The 18,116-nt window shown below is 44.2% G+C and overlaps 1 protein-coding gene across 2 annotated transcripts; it reads left to right on the top strand.

The window, feature by feature from the left end:
• Positions 1 to 7,144: 7,144 nt before the first annotated feature.
• LEPROT (leptin receptor overlapping transcript) lies at positions 7,145 to 17,837 on the top strand. Of its 2 annotated transcripts, none has more exons than XM_082612702.1 (4): positions 7,145 to 7,253; positions 12,638 to 12,713; positions 13,764 to 13,950; positions 17,525 to 17,837. In XM_082612702.1, the coding sequence occupies exons 1-4, from the start codon at positions 7,238 to 7,240 to the stop codon at positions 17,639 to 17,641; spliced, it is 396 nt and encodes a 131-aa protein (XP_082468828.1). In that variant the 5' UTR covers positions 7,145 to 7,237; the 3' UTR covers positions 17,642 to 17,837. The 2 variants fall into 2 exon arrangements, with proteins under 2 accessions (XP_082468828.1, XP_082468827.1); XM_082612701.1 differs by lacking the exon at positions 7,145 to 7,253 and adding an exon at positions 7,259 to 7,343.
• Positions 17,838 to 18,116: the final 279 nt, after the last annotated feature.

Below are 18,116 nucleotides of genomic sequence, written 5' to 3' on the forward strand. Positions count from 1 at the left end.
GTTTTCTGTTTTATACATATTAATGTATATATGTCAATCCCAGTCTCCCAATTCTTCCCACCCCCCACCCTGCTTTCCCCCTTTGTGTCCATACATTTGTTCTCTGTATCTGTGTCTCTATTTCTGCCTTGAAAACCAGTTCATATGTACCATTTTTCTATATTCCACATATATGTGTTAATATACGATATTTGTTTTCCTGTTTCTGACTTCACTCTTTATGACAGTCTCTAGGTCCATCCATTTCTCTACAAATGACTCAATTTCGTTCCTTTTTATAGCTAAGTAATATTCCATTGTATATATGTGCCACATCTTCTTTATCCATCCATCTGTCGATGGGCATTTAGGTTGCTTCCATGACCTGGCTATTGTAAATAGTGCTGTAATGAACACTGGGGTGCATGTGTCTTTCTGAATTATGTTTTTCTCAGGGTATATGTCCAGTAGTGGGATTGCTGGGTCATATGGTAATTCTATTTTTAGTTTTTTAAGGAACCTCCATACTGTTCTCCATAGTGGCTGTATCAATTTACATTCCCACCAACAGTGCAAAAGGGTTCCCTTTTCTCCACACCTTCTCCAGCGTTGGTTGTTTGTAGATTTTCTGATGATGGCCATTCTGAGCAGTGTGAGGTGATACCTCATTGTAGTTTTGATTTTCATTTCTCTAATAGTGATGTTGAGCAGCATTTCATGTGCTTCTTCACCATCTGTATGTCTTCTTTGGAGAAATGTCTATTTAGGTCTGCCCATTTTTGGATTGGGTTGTTTGTTTTTTTAATATTGAGCTGCATGAGCTATTTATATATTTTGCAGATTAATCCTTTGTCCGTTGATTCATTTGCAAATATTTTCTCCCATTCTGAGGGTTGTCTTCTCATCGTGTTTATAGTTTCCTTTGCTGTGCAAAAGCTTTTAAGTTTCATTAGGTCCCATCTGCTTTATTTATGTTTTTATTTCCATTACTCTAGGAGGTGGGTCAAAAAAGATCTTGCTGTGATTATGTCAAAGAGTGTTCTTCCTATGTTTTCCTCTAAGAGTTTTATAGTGTCCGGTCTTACATTTAGGTCTTTAATCCATTTTGATTTTATTTTTGTGTGTGGTGTTAGGGAGTGTTCTAATTTCATTCTTTTACATGTAGCTGTCCAGTTTTCCCAGCACCGCTTATTGAAGAGACTGTCTTTTCTCCATTGTATATCCTTGCCTCCTTTGTCACAGATTAGTTGACCATATGTGTGTGGGTTTATGTCTGGGCTCTCTGTCCTGTTCCATTGATCTGTATTTCTGTTTTTGTGCCAGTACCGTATTGTCTTGATTACTGTAGCTTTGTAATATAGTCTAAGGTCAGGGAGCCTGATGCCCCCAGCTCCGTTTTTTTCCCTCAAGATTGCTTTGGCTATTCAGCATCTTTTGTGTCTCCATACAGATTTTAAGATTTTTTGTTCTAGTTCTGTAAAAAATGCCATTGGTAATTTGATAGGGATTGCATTGAATCTGTAGATTGCTTTGGGTAGTTTAGTCATTTTCACAGTATTGATTCTTCCAATCCAAGAACACGGTATATCTTTCCATCTGTTTGTGTCATCTTTGATTTCTTTCATCAGTGTCTTATAGTTTGCTGAGTACAGGTCGTTTACCTCCTTAGGTAGGTTTATTCCTAGGTATTTTATTCTTTTTGTTGCAATGGTGAATGGGATTGTTTCCTTAATTTCTCTTGCTGATCTTTTGTTGTTAGTGTATAGGAATGCAAGAGATTTTGTATCCTGCACCTTTAGCAAATTCACTGATTAGCTCTAGTAGTTTTCTGGTGGCATCTTTAGGATTCTCTATGTATAGTATAATGTCATCTGCAAACAGAGTTTTACTCCTTATTTTCCAATTTGTATTCCTTTTATTTCTTTTTCTTCTCTGATTGCCATGGCTAGGACTTCCCAAACTATATTGAATAACAGTGGCGAGAACGGACATCCTTGTCTTGTTCCTGATCTTAGAGGAAATGCTTTCAGTTCTTCCCCATTGAGAATGATGTTTGCTGTGGATTTTTCATATGTGGCCTTTATTATGTTGAGGTAGGTTCCCTCTATGCCCTCATTCCAGAGAGTTTTTATCACAAATGGGTGTTGAATTTTGTCAAAACTTTGTCTGCATCAATTGAGACGATCATATGGTTTTTATTCTTCAATTTGTTACTGTGGTGTATCATGTTGGTTGATTTGCATATATTGAAGAATCCTTGCATCCCTGGGCTAAATCCCACTTGATCATGGTGTATGATCCTTTTTTTATTCTTTTTTTTTTTTTGGCGGTACGCGGGCCTCTCAGTGTTGTGGCCTCTCCCACTGCGGAACATGGGCTCCGGACACGCAGGCTCAGTGGCCATGGTTCACGGGCCTAGCCACTCTGCGGCATGTGGGATCTTCCCAGACTGGGTCACGAACCCGTGTCCCCTGCATTGGCAGGCAGATTCTTAACCACTGCACCACCAAGCCCTCCCTTGTTGCTTTTAATAATTTTTCTTTGTCTTTAATTTCTGTCAGTTTGATTACTATGTGTCTCGTAGTGTTTCTCCTTGGATTTATCCTGCCTGGCACTGTCTGTGCTTCCTGGAATTGGGTGGCTATTTCCTTTCCCATGTTAGGGAAGTTTTTGACTATAATCTTTTCAAATATTTTCTTGGGTCCTTTTTCTCTCTCTTCTCCTTTTGGGACCCCTATAATGTGAATGTCGGTGCATTTAATATTGTCCCAGAGGTCTCTTAGGCTATCTTCGTTTCTTTATTCTGTTCTGCAGCAGTGATTTCCACCATTCTGTCTTCCAGGTCACTTATCCATTCTTCTGCCTCAGTTATTCTGCTATTGATTCCTTCTAGTGTATTTTTCATTTCAGTTATTGTATTGTTCATATCTGTTTGTTCTTTAATTCTTCTAGGTGTTTGTTCTTTAATTATTCTAGGTCGTTGTTAAACATTTCTTGCATCTTCTCAATCTTTGCCTCCATTCTTTTTCCGACGTCCTGGATCATCTTCACTATCGTTATTCTGAACTCTTTTTTCTGGAATGTTGCCTAACTTCACTTCATTTAGTTGTTTTTCCGGGGTTTTATCTTGTTCCTTCATCTGGTACATAGTCCTCTGCCTTTTCATTTTGTCTGTCTTTCTGTGAATGTGGTTTTGATTCCATAGGCTGCAGGATTGTAGTTGTTGCTGCTGCTATCTGCCCTCTGAGGCTATCTAAGAGGCTACTGCAAGCTTCCTGATGGGAAGGACTGGTGGTGGGTAGAGCTGGGTGTTGGTCTGGTAGGCAGAGCTCAGTAAAACTTTAATCAGCTTATCTGCTGATGGGTGGGGCTGAGTTCTCTCCCTTTTGTTTGTTTGGCTTGAGGCAAACCAGCACTGGAGACTACAGCTCTTTGATGGGGTTTTTGGCGGACTCCTGGAGGGCTCAACCAAGGAGTATGTCCCAGAACTTCTGCTGCCAGTATCTTTGTCCCCGCAGTGAGCCCACAGCTGCGCCCCACCTCTGCAGGAGACCCTCCAACACTAGCAGGTGGGTCTGGTTCAGTCTCCTATGGGATCACTGCTCCTTCCCTGAGTCCTGATGCGCACACTACTTTGTGTGTGCCCTCCAGGAGTGGAGTCTCTTTTTCTCTCAGTTCTGTCGAAGTCCTGCAATCAAATCCCACTGGCCTTCAAAGTCTGATTCTCTTGGAATTCCTCCTCCCGTTGCCAGACCCCCAGGTTAAGAAGCCTGACATGGGGCTCAGAACCTTCACTCCAGTGGGTGGACTTCTGTGGTATAATTGTTCTCCAGTTTGTGGGTCACCCACCCAGCGGTTATGGGACTTGATTTTATTGTGATTGTGCCCCTCCCTCCTACCATCTCATTGTGGCTTCTCTTTGTCTTTGGATGTGGGGTATCTTTTTTGGTGAGTTCCAGTGTCTTCCTGTCAATAACTGTTCAGCAGTTAGTTGTGATTCTGGTGCTCTCGCAAGAGGGAGGGAGCGTACATCCTTCTACTCCCCCATCTTGAACCAATTCCTCTCAATAAAGGCCCCTCTTGGGCTTCCCTGGTGGCGCAGTGGTTGAGAGTCCACCTGCCGATGCAGTGAACAAGGGTTCGTGCCCCGGTCCGGGAAGATCCCACATGCCGCGGAGCGGCTGGGCCCGTGAGCCATGGCCGCTGGGCCTGCGCGTCTGGAGCCTGTGCTCCGCAATGGGAGAGGCCACAACAGTGAGAGGCCCACGTACAGCAAAAACAAACAAACAAACAAACAAAATAAAAATAAAAAAAATAAAGGCCCCTCTTTTATTGTCAAGGAAACATAGAATGTGTAAGTAGAAGAACAGTTTTTCAGTGAACACTTGGCAAGAGGAAAGCAGATTTTCTCAGGATGGTTAAAGCCTCTGGCAAGATGGCTTTCTCTTTTAAGTGCTTTGTAAACTGGAAGGGACATCTGGTATGGGCAGAAAAGTTGTTGGAGACAATGTCTGCATTTTTCTGATTCCAGACATTACCCTGGGACAAACTCCTTACCTTTTTGCTTCTCACTATCTTCAGGTTTCTTACTGCTAAGCCCAAGGCAGTACTCAAACCAAGCTGTGCCTCTGAAGTAATGTCACTTTTCTCCAAAATCATTTCCCTTCCATGGGACTGACCTCAGGCTGACATGGAAGGCTTTGGCAAACCCTTACATATGGTAACCTAGACACCTGCTGGGTGATTGGGAATGGAAGGGGAAATGGGAGATTTGACCCCATGGAAAATCATCAATTAAGGAGAGTCTTCCTCATGAGTGCAGTTTTGCACTTCAGTACAGGAGCAAAAACCCAGGCTTCCAGGGTTTGGGTGGTAGGCACTTTCCCCTGAGTGCTTTAACTCAACATAGGGAAAGAGAAGTTCTCAATGACCCTGAATAGATTGTATGCTACAAAGTAAAGAATGCAGTGTAATTCTGGATCTGCAAGCTCTGCAGTGAGCCAGGGATTAGCACCACAGTTTTGTTTGTTTGTTTTCTGGTACAGTCATTTAATGGAATGTTACACAGCACTTAAAATGAATTAACCAGAGTTTTCTGTATCACTATCAATATATCTCAGAAACAGTGTTGAGGGAAAAAACAAATTATAGAAGCATGTGTGATGCCATCTATACAAAATGTAATAATGTGCAAGACAATTTTTTATACATTTATATTATAAAAGAAGTACGTATGGGAATTATAAATAAATTAAGAATAGTTACCTCTTTAGAGGATAGGAGTGGAATAGAATTGACGGGATGACAGGAGTCTTCAACTATATATGTAATATTGTATTTCTAAGTCTTGGTGGTATATACATGGGTGTGTGATAGTTTTTTTTTAATTTTTAAAATTGAAGTATAATTGACTTATAATATTGTATTAATTTCAGGTGTACAACATAGTAATGATCACCATAAGTCTAGTGACAGATGGTACATCTGTCACTATACAAAATACAGTGTGATTAATTATATTACCTATGCTGTATACTACATTCCCATGACTTAACTTATGTTCTAACTGGAAATTTGTACCTCTTAATCCCCTTCACCTGTTTTCCCCACTTCACATGCCCCTCTCCTCTGGCAACCCTCAGAGCAACACAGTTTTTAATAAGTGTACTTTCCATCTATGAGGAGAAATGGGAGGAGCTAGAAAAATAAACTCACAAGTAATTAAACGTTGTGTTGAGACAATAATATGCTCAGTGTACAGTTTTGAAAAAGGGAAGGGAACCGAGCAGGGATCCTGAAAGGCAGTGGTGGTGAGAATTTGTACTTATACAGTCAGGGGAACCTGGATTCCCACGAACCCCTTTATCTTTCAGTCCTGCTGAAAATTAAGAAAAAGCAATAGAAGAGGAGCAGCACCATAAGGTGGAGGGCTTCGCAGCTAGAATAAGAGATAAGTGGCCCATAATCCAACTTTCTCCAAAGAGCTGTGTGAAGCAGGAAAGTCCTATCTCTTCTGATCCTCTTTCCGTAAATGTAAAATGAAGCGCTTGGACCAGATGGTATTTAACGTCTCTTGCAGATTGTATCCACCAAGAGAACTCTCCGTTCCTGTGAGAAAAGTACGAAATGGCCCTGTGAAGTCTAAATTGGCCTTGGTTACCTACGGACCTTGAGGCCCCAAGGATAAAAATAATAGCTATTTATTTAAAGGTTCATGAAAGCCTCAGACTCAGAACAGCTTATTGGTTTTTGTCTCTATAGATAAACCAGGGTGTAACGAAGAAAACGCTAGTGCTCGAAAAGTGCTCAAGTTGGTATTAAGCAAGGGAAGGCCAGACAAACAACAGGATCTTTGGGGCCTCTTCTCTGCTGTCCCCATCCCTACCTCCGCCATAGCCACAGCTACGTAAACGCAGACAGGCACACAAACGCACGCTAGGGTTCGAGAATGTAATGCCAGAGTAAGAGGGTATTCCTTCCTCCTCTACCGACTGTAATTTTCCGAGTCCCCTCTCCATCTTCTCCACCCTCACGCAGAGATTCCTTCCGCGCCGTGCTGGACGCGTCCCGAGTGGGCTGTGGGGGAGCGTCTAGCGGTTCGGCGGAGCCAGGGAAAGGAAGAGAGGAGCGTGGGGCCAGTTCTGGGATTATGCAGATGATTAGGACCTAGCAGGAGAGCTAGTGGAGCAAAGTCGCAGCTACGGAGAGAGAGCGGGTTTGCGTGGCAAGCCTATCAGCGTGATCGGGGTAGGGGCGGGGTTCTGCGGGGCGGGGCGAGTTCTGAGTGGCGGGGGCGGGCTCGGACCGGCAGGGGCGGGGCTCTGGGTGGCTGGGCTGGGGGAGAATGGGACGGGCAGGGGTGGGGCTCTGTGTGGCGGGGGCGGGGACAGGCAGGGGCGGGGCTCTGAGTGACTGGGCCGGGGGGTGGGAGGCGGAGATCGGGACCCTCAGCGGCGAGGCTCTGAGTGGCTGGGCCTGGGGCACCGTCGATCAAGACCGGCAGGGGCGGGTTCTGAGTGGCGGGGGTGGAGACCAGCAGGGGCGGGGCTCTGAGTGGCTGAGCTGTGGGGACGATCTATCGGAACCGGCAGGGGCGGGGTTCTGAGTGGCGGGGACGGGGGAGATCTGGCTCGGCAGGGGCGGAGCTCTGCGTGGCGGGGCGGGCTCGGCACCCTAGGTACGGCCATGGACCGGGCCTGGGCGGGGGCAGGGGCCGTGGCAAGAAGCCGGAAGCAGCCGCGGCCCCAGCTCGGGAGACATGGCGGGCGTTAAAGGTACAACCGAGGTCCCCGGCTCGCTGGTCCTGCCGTGGGATCGCCGCCTTGGCTCCGGGATGAGCCTGGAGCTGCGCCTTCAGCGCGTGGGTGGGGAACGGCCTCCCCCAGACCTGCCACCCTTCCCTCCTTTCCCGGTGGGAAGCAGCTCGCCTGCTCCCGTCGCCCCTTGGGGTACGGGTGGAGACGTGTTTTGGGGAACCTCAACCCTTTTTCTGCAAGGATACTGGCCTTCACGCTTTCGCCCGGAGTGTCCGGGTCGCTGCAGGCGGAGCCCTCGCCGGGAGCAGTCCCTCCCTGGGAGACCCCGGCTAGCCCCGGGGGGCATCACCTCCCCGGTTCCTTCCCAGTTCCTGGGAGCGTCCCCCCACCCCCTCCTCTGCCGAGTTTTAAACTGGGCTTTCACTTCCTGACGTGTCTACCCTAATGCCTCTCCTCCCTTTTCCTGCCGCTTCGCTGAGTTTCCCGTTTCTTCCAGAGGAGCCATTGTCTCGGCATTGGGGCACTTAAATCTGTTGTTCCCGATGATTTTTCCAACTAGGCAGAGTTGGCTGCAGGCGGGTGTCAGCGGAAAGCGCCCCGAAATGCTGTGTTTGTCTTAATTGTGGAGAGTAGATTAGGTGGAATTTTATCGCTGCTTTCATCAGCGTTTATTCATTTATGGACAGACAAGAAGGTAGTGTTTGTGCAGGACTTTTTAAAAAATTCAAGTGTAGTTGATTTACAATATCGTGTTAGTTTCAGGTCTGCAGCACAGATATATATGTGTGTGTGTGTGTGTGTGTGTGTGTGTGTGTGTGTGTGTGTGTGTATTTTATATTCTTCGGATTCTCTTCCCTTATAGGTTATTACAAAATATTAAATATAGTTCCCTGTGCTATACAGTAGGTCTTTGTGCAGTACGTGTTTTTGAATGGGGCAGTTGATTTAAAAAGGGGTACCAAGAACACCAGTTCCCTCATCTATTTGCCTTCAGAGGAATGGGGAATGGCAGTTGTAGGAGAGGCTATTGGAAGGCTTCCTGTTGGTTTGGTAGGAAACCCTTAGATTTCTAATCTTTTGAATAGAGTAGCATAACTCTTTCCACGTGGGAATTCCTATCCTTGATATTTGTACCCAAAGATCTTCCCTCTTCAGTTAATCAACATGTGCTGTAAACATGCGTATGGGTGTCTTTGTACACATGTGTGTTCACTATGAAATTTAGCTGAGTGTGAAACTGTTAGTAGCAGACACATTTTAAAATGATTTCTGGCTGACTTTTATATTCGGCGTTAATTTAGTAAACATGATTTACTTGGACAGTGTCCATTGTGAGATATATCCATTTGAAGCCAATGCAGAAAGCAGATGACAAGTATCAGCACTACACTGTGTTTAGTCATGCCCGGAAACTATCACATAATAATGTTTATGTGTGAATGTGTTAGAAATTGTGATACAGTAACAAGGAGGATAGGCTATGAAATGGAAAAGGACTAAGGAAAGGACGCTTTTTGCAGATTATTCAACTTTTAAAGAAGGACTACTGTATGCCTGAGGCTTGGAATAAAAAGATAAATGAGAAGTTATTGTTGTTTGACAGAGCTGGAAGTAATTGTTACTGTTTAAATGTCTAAGGTGTGCTCAGATACAATGGGAGCACAAAGATGGCATTGTAGGTTGAATGTGTCCCCCAAATAAATATGTTCAAGTTCTAAGTCCCCAGTATCTATGAATTTGTCCTTATTTGGAAATAGGGTCTTTGCAGATGTAATCAAGTTAGGATGATACTGGATTAGTTGGACTCTAACCCAAGGACTAGTGTCCTTATAAGAAAAGGGAAATTTGGACATGGAGACATATAGGAAGAATACCATGTGAAGACAGAGGCAGAAATTGGAACGATGCAACTGCAAGCCAGGGAGGACCAAAGATTGCAGGCAAATACCTGGAGTTAGGAAGAGGCAAGGAAGGAGTCTTCCTTTAGAGCCTTCAGAGGGAGCAGGTGTCAAGCCCCTAGAACTGTGAGAGAATAAATTTCTGTTCTTCTAAGCCAGCCAGTTTGTGGTACATTATTAATAGCAGCCCTAGGAAATTAATACAGTTGGGATTATTGAACCCTGCTCCAGGGAGGAAGGGGACCACTTTCGCAAAAGAGGCAATTCTTTTTTTTTTTGGCGGTACGCGGGCCTCTCACTGCTGTGGCCTCTCCCGTTGCGGAGCACAGGCTCCGGACGCGCAGGCTCAGCGGCCATTGCTCACGGGCCCAGCCACTCCGCGGCATGTGGGATCCTCCCGGACAGGGGCACGAACCCGTGTCCCCTGCATCGGCAAGCGGACTGTCAACCACTGTGCCACCAAGGAAGCCCCAAAAGAGGCAATTCTTGACCTGAATCTAAAAAGATCAGTAAGGCTTCACCTGGCAAAGGATGGGGTGAGGGCAGAGTTTATTCCAAGTGGAGAGAACATGTGACGCGGGGCAGAGGTGCGCCTCCAGCGCTAGAACAGTGGCAGAGGTGCGCCTCCAGTGCTAGAACAACTCATAGGCTGTGAAAGCAACTGTGAAGGGGTGACACCAGCTTTATGTATTTGAGACATCATTGTCTGCTGTGTGGAGGATGGATTGGCAGAATCATGAGATGAAGGCAGGCATGAGATGATAAGGGTCTACACGGGGACAGTAGCTGAGGGCACAAGAGAAGAGGTGGTTGTCTTAGTCCTTTAGGACTGCTAGGACAAAAATACCATAAGCTGGGTGGCTTAAACAACATTTATTTCTTAGTTCTAGAGGCTGGAATCTCCAAGATCAAGGTGCCAGCAGATTTGTTGTCTGGTGAAGACTTGCTTCCTGGTTCCTAGACAGCCATCTTTTTGCTGTGTCCTCACATGGCAGAAGGGGCAAGGAAGCTCTATGGAGTCCCTTTTATAAGGGCACTAATCTCATTCACGAGGGCTCCACCTTCATGACCTAATCACCTCCTAACACCATCTCTTTGGACTTTAGGATTTAATATATGAATTTGGGGGGAGGGACACAATCACTCAGTCTTTTTTTTTAAATTTTATTTATTTATTTATTTTTGGCTGAGTTGGGTCTTTGTTGCTGTGCGCAGGCTTTCTCTAGTTGCGGTGAGTGGGGGCTACTCTTTGTTCAAGTGCACGGACTTCTCATTGCTGTGGCTTCTCTTGTTGCAGAGCACCAGCTCTAGGCCCGTGAGCTTCAGTAGTTGTGGCTTGCGGGCTCTAGAGTGCAGGCTAAGTAGTTGTGGCGCACGGGCTTAGTTGTTCCATGGCATGTGGGATCATCCTGGCCCAGGGCTTGAACTCATGTCCCCTGCATTGGCAGGTGGATTCTTAACCACTGCACCATCAGGGAAGCCCAATCACTCCGTCTTTAGCAGTGTGTTGAAGTGAGGTCTGGGAGACTGAGTCATCTTGACTTACTGATTTTCTAGAAAACGGAGTGTAGGGTTGGTGTCGGTCTTTGAAGATAGAACCTTCAAAGGGAAGAAGTGTGTGTTTGGGAGGAGAAGGTGGGGATGTTTCAGTTTTACACATGTTGAAGTTGAGGTCCTTGTTGGCTACCCACAGAAGTCCAGATTGGAGTTGGAGGTGCAGACCAAGCTCTTAGGACCTACTCTGGGCTGCAGCAGCAGATGTAGCTGGGTCCTTGTGGTACCAGGGAGCTTTGGGTTGAATGCAATGTCCCAGCAAGAGTGTGAATTGACAAGAGAGATGAAATTCTATTCCTGGTTAGCTTCAAGTTTAAGAGATGGCCGAGGATGCAATTCCTGAAAAAGAAAAAGGGGAGTAAAGAGCATCAACTGGCGATATAGTTGTGACCTTTGAGTGACTGGTGTCCCAGAACAGAAGGCAGAGATCTATGATTCCTAGCTTTGAATGGTCTCCCAGAGGAGAGAGTAGTGCAGGTGATCAGGCACAGGCAGGGGACAAAGCCAATGAGGAAAAGATCATCTGTAATGAAACAATACGGGACAAGTTACTTTTGTACATTTTTTTTTCCAAAAGTGACATGTGCTAAATGGAAAAATATATAAAACTGACAGTGCTTCCTTGTCCCCTAACATCTGTATACTCACAGATGTTTTAAAATCACCTTGGTATCTTCCTATAAAAGTCTCCCCAAATTGCCTTTAAAGTAAAAGGAAGCAATCAAAATGTTAGTTTAGTCAGTGACTAATTTTGAGTATTATGGGTTTTTTTCAGAGGAATATTTGGATAATTCAGTGTCCTGTGCTTTTGATTGCTACCTTTATCAAAGCACATACAAGCACTTTACATAGATTATCTCATTTGATTCCCATAAACTCCCTAATGAGGTGGCACCATTATTCTCATTTTACAGGTGAAAAATCGGATTTAAAGAGGTTCACCTTCTACCCAAGGTCACACAACCAGTCAGTGACAGAGTTAAGATTTGAACCCATGTTGGTGACTCAGAGCTCAAGATTTTTTTTTTTTTTTTTTTGCGGTACGCGGGCCTCTCACTGTTGTGGCCTCTCCCGTTGCGGAGCACAGGCTCCGGACGCGCAGGCTCAGCGGCCATGGCTCACGGGCCCAGCCGCTCCGCGGCATGTGGGATCTTCCCGGACCGGGGCACGAACCCGTGTCCCCTGCATTGGCAGGCGGACTCTCTACCACTGCGCCACCAGGGTAGCCCGCTCAAGATTTTTTAACAACTCACATTCCATGTCCCACTCAGCAGTGGACAAAACAAGCATGTTTCTGCCTCCTCAAAGATTAGTGTAACAGAGGCAGAGAATAAATATTCAGGGGACACTAATTGGGAAGCACCAATCTTCAAATACTTGAAGCACTGTGGTTTGGAGGGCACAATGATCAAAGGGTATATATTGCTAGGAGGCAGTTTGGGGTTCAATTTAAGGAAAAAGTGTTTTCAGCATTTAAAGACTATCAGAATGAAATGACCTGCCTCAGTGGTAGTGAGTTTCCCTTCAGTGGAGTTGTGTGACTGGCTGGCTGGCTCTTGGGACAAATATAGAGGGAATTCATACATTAGATAGGGGTTGAGTACTGGAAAGGCTTGAGCTCTTTCGCCACCTGATGATTTAAAAATGATGCACATAGGTGGTCATTTGCTAGTCAAATGTAACATTAACCAATGAAATAAGTAAATCACTGCATTCTTTTTTTATTAAAACATTTAAAATCGAGATATAATTCACGTGTCATAAAATTAACCTTTTTAAAGTGTAAAATTCTGTGGGTTTTATTATATTCACAAGGGTGTGCAACCATTACTACTTTCTAATTCCAGGACATTTCCTCAACCCCCAAAGAGTGCATCCCCATTCCCCTCCCCCCGCCCCCAGTCCCTGACAACCACTGGGACCTATAACTCTTGGTTTTATTTTTCACAGCTCTTGTGGCATTATCCTTCAGTGGGGCTATTGGGCTGACTTTTCTTATGCTGGGATGTGCCTTAGAGGATTATGGGTAAGTTATCATTTCCAAAAGAACTATTTTTTGTGTGTCTTTGTCGCTGTTAGTATGGGCATTAGGGAGTTTGGTCAGTTTAGCACCAAGCTCTAACGGATGAGTTAATGAAGTCCAAATTATGAACCCAGTCCCTTCCTGGGTCACTTGTATTTGTGCAGACAAAAGCTCTGTTTAAAATTGATGTATTCATTTAATGAGCATTTATTGAAAACCTCCTCTGGACCAGCTGGTGCACAAGAATGAAGAGACACAGTCCTGTCCTCAAGGAGTTTACAGTTCTAGTTATGAGTGAGAGACAGGTAAACAGTCCAGTCAGTAAGCTGATAGCTCTAGTAGAGAGTGTACAAAGTACAGTGAGAGCTTTGAGAAAGTAAATCTGAGTTTCCCTGGGAGAGTCAGGGAGGGCTGCATAGAAGAGGTTGTCTTTAAGCTGAGACTTGGTGGATAAATAAGCTTATCAGGCTTGATGAGTCAGGGGAGGGCATTCAGGCAGAGGGAGTGTTTAAGGAACAGAAAGGCTGGTGTGGCTACAGATTGAGCAAATGAAGGGAAGATGGCACAGAATGAATGGAAGAAATTGGCCAAATCATGTGAGGCTTTGTAGGCCAGGGCAAGGAATCTGGGTTTTATTCCAAGCAAGTGAAAATTTCCACCTGTGTGCATTCAAAAGCTCTCTATTGAATTAGCATGTGCAAGGCACTGTGCTATGTTCTATAGGGAAAGCAAAGATGACTAAGTTAAGATTCTGTCCCTAAAGAAATTACAGCTCAATAATACAGAAAACAATAAAGATTCTAGATTTTACATTATGTAGTTGTTTCTTAACACAATATAAGTTATCTACAGATTAATGGACTAGTAATTTTTAATGATCGCTACTTCTTAGCTGTTCCTGGTAGAAATCATCTCATGTATTAATAGTGACAAATGAAAATAATTGTTGACCTAGACATTTAAAGTAATATTAACTTTGAAACAGTAATATATCTTTAATTATGATGTAACTGTAACTTCTCCTTTTGGGTTTCTTCTGGTTGCAACCAACAGTGTTTACTGGCCCTTGTTTGTCCTGATATTCCATGCCATCTCTCCCATCCCCTATTTCATTGCCAAACGAGCAACATATGACTCCGACGCAACAAGTAGTGCCTGTCGGGAACTGGCTTATTTTTTCACTACCGGAATTGTTGTTTCCGCCTTTGGATTTCCTGTTATTCTTGCTCGTGTGGCCGTGGTAAGTTTTGTTGTCTATTGTTTTGCCCAGTTATTGCTGAGTTTACTCCACAGCCCTGCGTCTGGAACCACAAATTTCATTTCCCCTGCTTTGACTTAATCCTCAAGGCCAGGCATATTTTTAGTTTCTCTATTCCCCCAATTTAGAGCTACCTGTCAGTATCTTGCCCATGTCTGCAGAATGGTTTCTTTGTTTCTCTTACAACTTTTAGCCAGACCAAGTGATTTCTTGCTTTTCCTACTGTAAGCTATTTTCTAGAATTGCTCTGAAATCCTTACCTTTTATTGTAGGGCCATCCAGAGACTACTATAGCAATACTCTTCTAGTTCCAAAGTCAACATCAAAAGGGGTCCTGATCACCTAATTCCAATGTGTGTGTATGTGTGTGTGTGTGTGTGTGTGTGTGTGTGTGTGGTTTGGGGGGGTTGTTCCCCACACAACTGAGGAGCAATTCTTCCACACCAGCTGGGTGTCCTACAGTTGTGCTCAATTCTGACTCTGTCTACCTGGAGATAGCAGCAGATTCCACTGGTTCAGGGCTCAGTCCCGCAAGACTGCCTCCCTCTTCAGATGCCAGTCACAGGTCCAGCTTGTTACCTGTGCTTCTGACTGACTGGCTATAAATCAGGGGTTCCCATGGACCCCTCCTTGGGTTCGATTAATTTGTTAGAACTCAGGGAACCCATTTACTCACTGGATTCCCAGTTTGTTGTAAAAGGATATAACTGAGAAGCAGCCAGATGGTAGAGATGCATAGGGCAAGGTGTGGGGAAGGACCATGGAGCTCCCATGACCTCTCTGAGGGTACCACTTTCCCCAAAGCAGCAAATCATCAACCTGGAAGTTCTCCGAATCCTATCCTTTTGAGTTTTTATGAAGGCTTCATTACACAGGCATGATGGATCAAACCATTGGCCATTGGAGATCGAGTCAACCTCCAGCCCCCTAGCCCCCTCTCCCTGGAGGTTGGGGGGTGGGACTGAAAGTTCTGTCTAGTCACATGGTTGTCTCCTCCTGCAACTGGCTTCCATCCTTAGGTGCTTTCCAAAGTTACCTCATTCACATAAAAAAAGTCGCCTTTACCACTCTCATCACTTGGGAAATTCCAAGGGTTTTGGAAGCTCTGTGCAAGAAATGGGGACAAAGGCCAAATTCTTATTATAAATCACAACATATCAAATTCTTCTCCTGCAAATAGGATCATAGACACAATCCTCAACACAATAGGCATATATTGAGGGACAACTGTACAGCTACTAGAAGATACAGTGAATAAGATGACATCTTCATATCGTTGAAGAAAAAAAATTAATCAATCATCGACCTAAAAAAGAAATGGAGAGCTTCCCTGGTGGCGCAGTGGTTGAGAGTCCGCCTGCCGATGCAGGGGACACGGGTTTGTGCCCTGGTCTGGGAAGATTGCACATGCCGTGGAGCGGCTGGGCCCGTGAGCCATGGCCACTGAGCCTGTGCGTCCGGAGCCTGTGCTCCACAACGGGAGAGGCCACAACAGTGAGAGGCCTGTGTACCGCAAAAAAAAAAAAAGAAACTGAAAATTTTATTTGAGCCGACCTGAGGATCATAACCCGGGAGACGACTGTTTCACATGTTAGAGATCAAACCACAGTTACATAAGTTTTAGAGACAAATGGTTATATGTCAAATGACATACTATTGACAGTTTATGCAATCCAGATTGGCATGTTTAAAGTAAGTAGTGGGTCATGGGTAATCGTGGCCCCTTACCGGATTGAGAAGGAAGGTTATCTCCTAAGTAGTTGTGACCCTTTATGAGATTAAAAAGGAAAGTTATCTCCGAAGGAAGTCTGGTTAATGCAGATGCACAGTACACACTGAAGGGGAGGGAGGAGGCCCAAACAGGCAGAGAAAAATTTTATGTTTAATTTTTTCTTGTCTTGACATAAAATATGTACTTTATTTCATCGATATCCAATATAAAATTTTTCTTTTTGTCTCTGAAATACTCATTATGGGTATAATTTATTCAGTTCTTTGACATTCACTGTCTTTCATACTATTTGCTTTTATTTCCCCCAATTACATACTGTTTCAACTTCATGAAACTCTTACTTGGGGCATTGAATATCAGATCTGCACAAGTGTTATTTATTCATGCAGTAAACATCTTTGGAGCATATGCTATTTGTAGGACACTAGGAATAAGAACCAGATACTGTCTCTGTCCTCAAAGAGCACAGAAACTAACCTGATGGGCAAATGTACTATAAATATACCAAGCGTGGTCATTAAAACATGATCAGAATGCCATAGGAGCACCGAGAAGAGAGAAATTACAACTGGCATTTGATGTGTCCTCTAAGGATAAATAATGTTTTGAGTAAAGTAGGGAAGGCTATTGTATGGAATGGCACCCAAGTGCAAAAATGCAGTATGTGGAATAAAGGGCAGTCCAATATGATGGAGCAAAAAGGGAGTGGTTGAGATTAAGGATAGAAAGGCTGGGGAAGCCTGACTGGGAAGGGTCTAGAATGCTAGGCCAGTTTGAACTCTGTCTAGATAACAGAAGCGTGGAAGTTTTTTGGTTTTTGGTTTTTTTAAATTTATTTTTGGCTGTGTTGGGTCTTTGCTGCACGTGGGCTTTTCTCTAGTTGCGGCGAGTGGGAGCCACTCTTCATTGCAGTGCGTGGGCTTCTCATTGCAATGGCTTCTCTTGTTGTGGAGCATGGGCTCTAGGAGCGTGGGCTTCAGTAGTTGCAGCACGCGGGTTCAGTAGTTGCAGCGCATGGGCTTCAGTAGTTGTGGTGCGCAGGCTCAGTTGCTCCGTGGCATGTGGTATCTTCCTGGACCAGGGATCGAACCCGTCCCTGCGTTGGCAGGCAGATTCTTAATCACTGCGCCATCAGGGAAGTCCGCATGGAAGGTTTTAGATGCCATATTTTCATGATCTTATTCTTCTTGTGCCTTAGACTAGTACTTCTTAAATTTTGCCCTAAAGATTTCTATTTTTACCTTTCAAATACTGCATCACGATTTATGAGGAAACTTTCACTGATGTTTTCTATTTGTTAAATTAAAACAAAAAATGCCCACTAGAGGGTACTCTCATCCCCAACTGTGCCTCTGGAAAACTATCTGCCCTGCTGGAAAGCTCTTTTTATTTGCATGTAGAGTATTATTTAAAAGCTTTTCTTACCTAGAAAAGAAACAAATCAATCCGTAACTCTCCAATTCCTATTTTCATGAAAGAAGGCAATACATACAGAACTTTCAGTACCCAATATTGTAATTGGACCCTTTGTAATCTTGCTTCATGTATTTTACTTAAGGCAGTCATTGTCTCTACTGAAAACAAGTAGAGAAATATGTCTAATGGGGAAAACGTTAAGGATGATACCAGACTTAATTAATAAGCATCACGAAGTAATTAGACTAATTACTGAACAGTTCACTCTCTCCTGTCTATTAGATTATTAAGCCTTTTAGCAGTTTTATGTCATATTTCATTGGATGTTTCTAAAGCAGAAAATAATAGATTTGCAAAGAGTACAGTATAAAGAAAGTAAAGATTTAATCCTCTTTTTTTGTGTTTCAGATCAAGTGGGGAGCCTGTGGCCTGGTGCTGGCAGGCAACGCAGTGATTTTCCTTACAATTCAAGGTTTTTTCCTTGTATTTGGAAGAGGAGATGATTTTAGCTGGGAGCAGTGGTAGCATGTGCTTTATTCTGATAAAATGCATTTAATTTCTTAGAATTCATACTGTATGTATATGTGTGCACATGTGGCCTTTTACTATGAAATTTAATATACTGTTTCTTTATACCGTTGTAATCACGTTCACTTTAAGGAGGACTACATGGGAAAAGGTTAGTTTTATTCCCAGCCAGTAAACCTCTCCATTTACTCAAGTTGAATTATGTTATTTGTTTAGCTTTTCACAGAGTCATGGTGCTCTCAGAAAATATGTTAACTCAGTCTTATAGACAGTTGCTCACTCAGTGTGCTGCATCTCCACCTTTGGCCTGGGGATGTGCTTGAGCGGGCACATAGCGCTGGGGCTGTCTCAGCTCTGCCCAGGACTTCCAAGATATACCCGTGGCCCAGAGAGACAGAGGCGGCTCCCTCTTTATGTTGCGGACTCTTGCTTCTCCAAGTGTGGTCCATAGACCAAGAGCAACAGCATCTCG

This window comes from Mesoplodon mirus (genome assembly GCF_964341445.2).
Source record: "Mesoplodon mirus genome assembly, chromosome: 3".
Lineage (NCBI taxonomy): Eukaryota > Metazoa > Chordata > Mammalia > Artiodactyla > Ziphiidae > Mesoplodon > Mesoplodon mirus.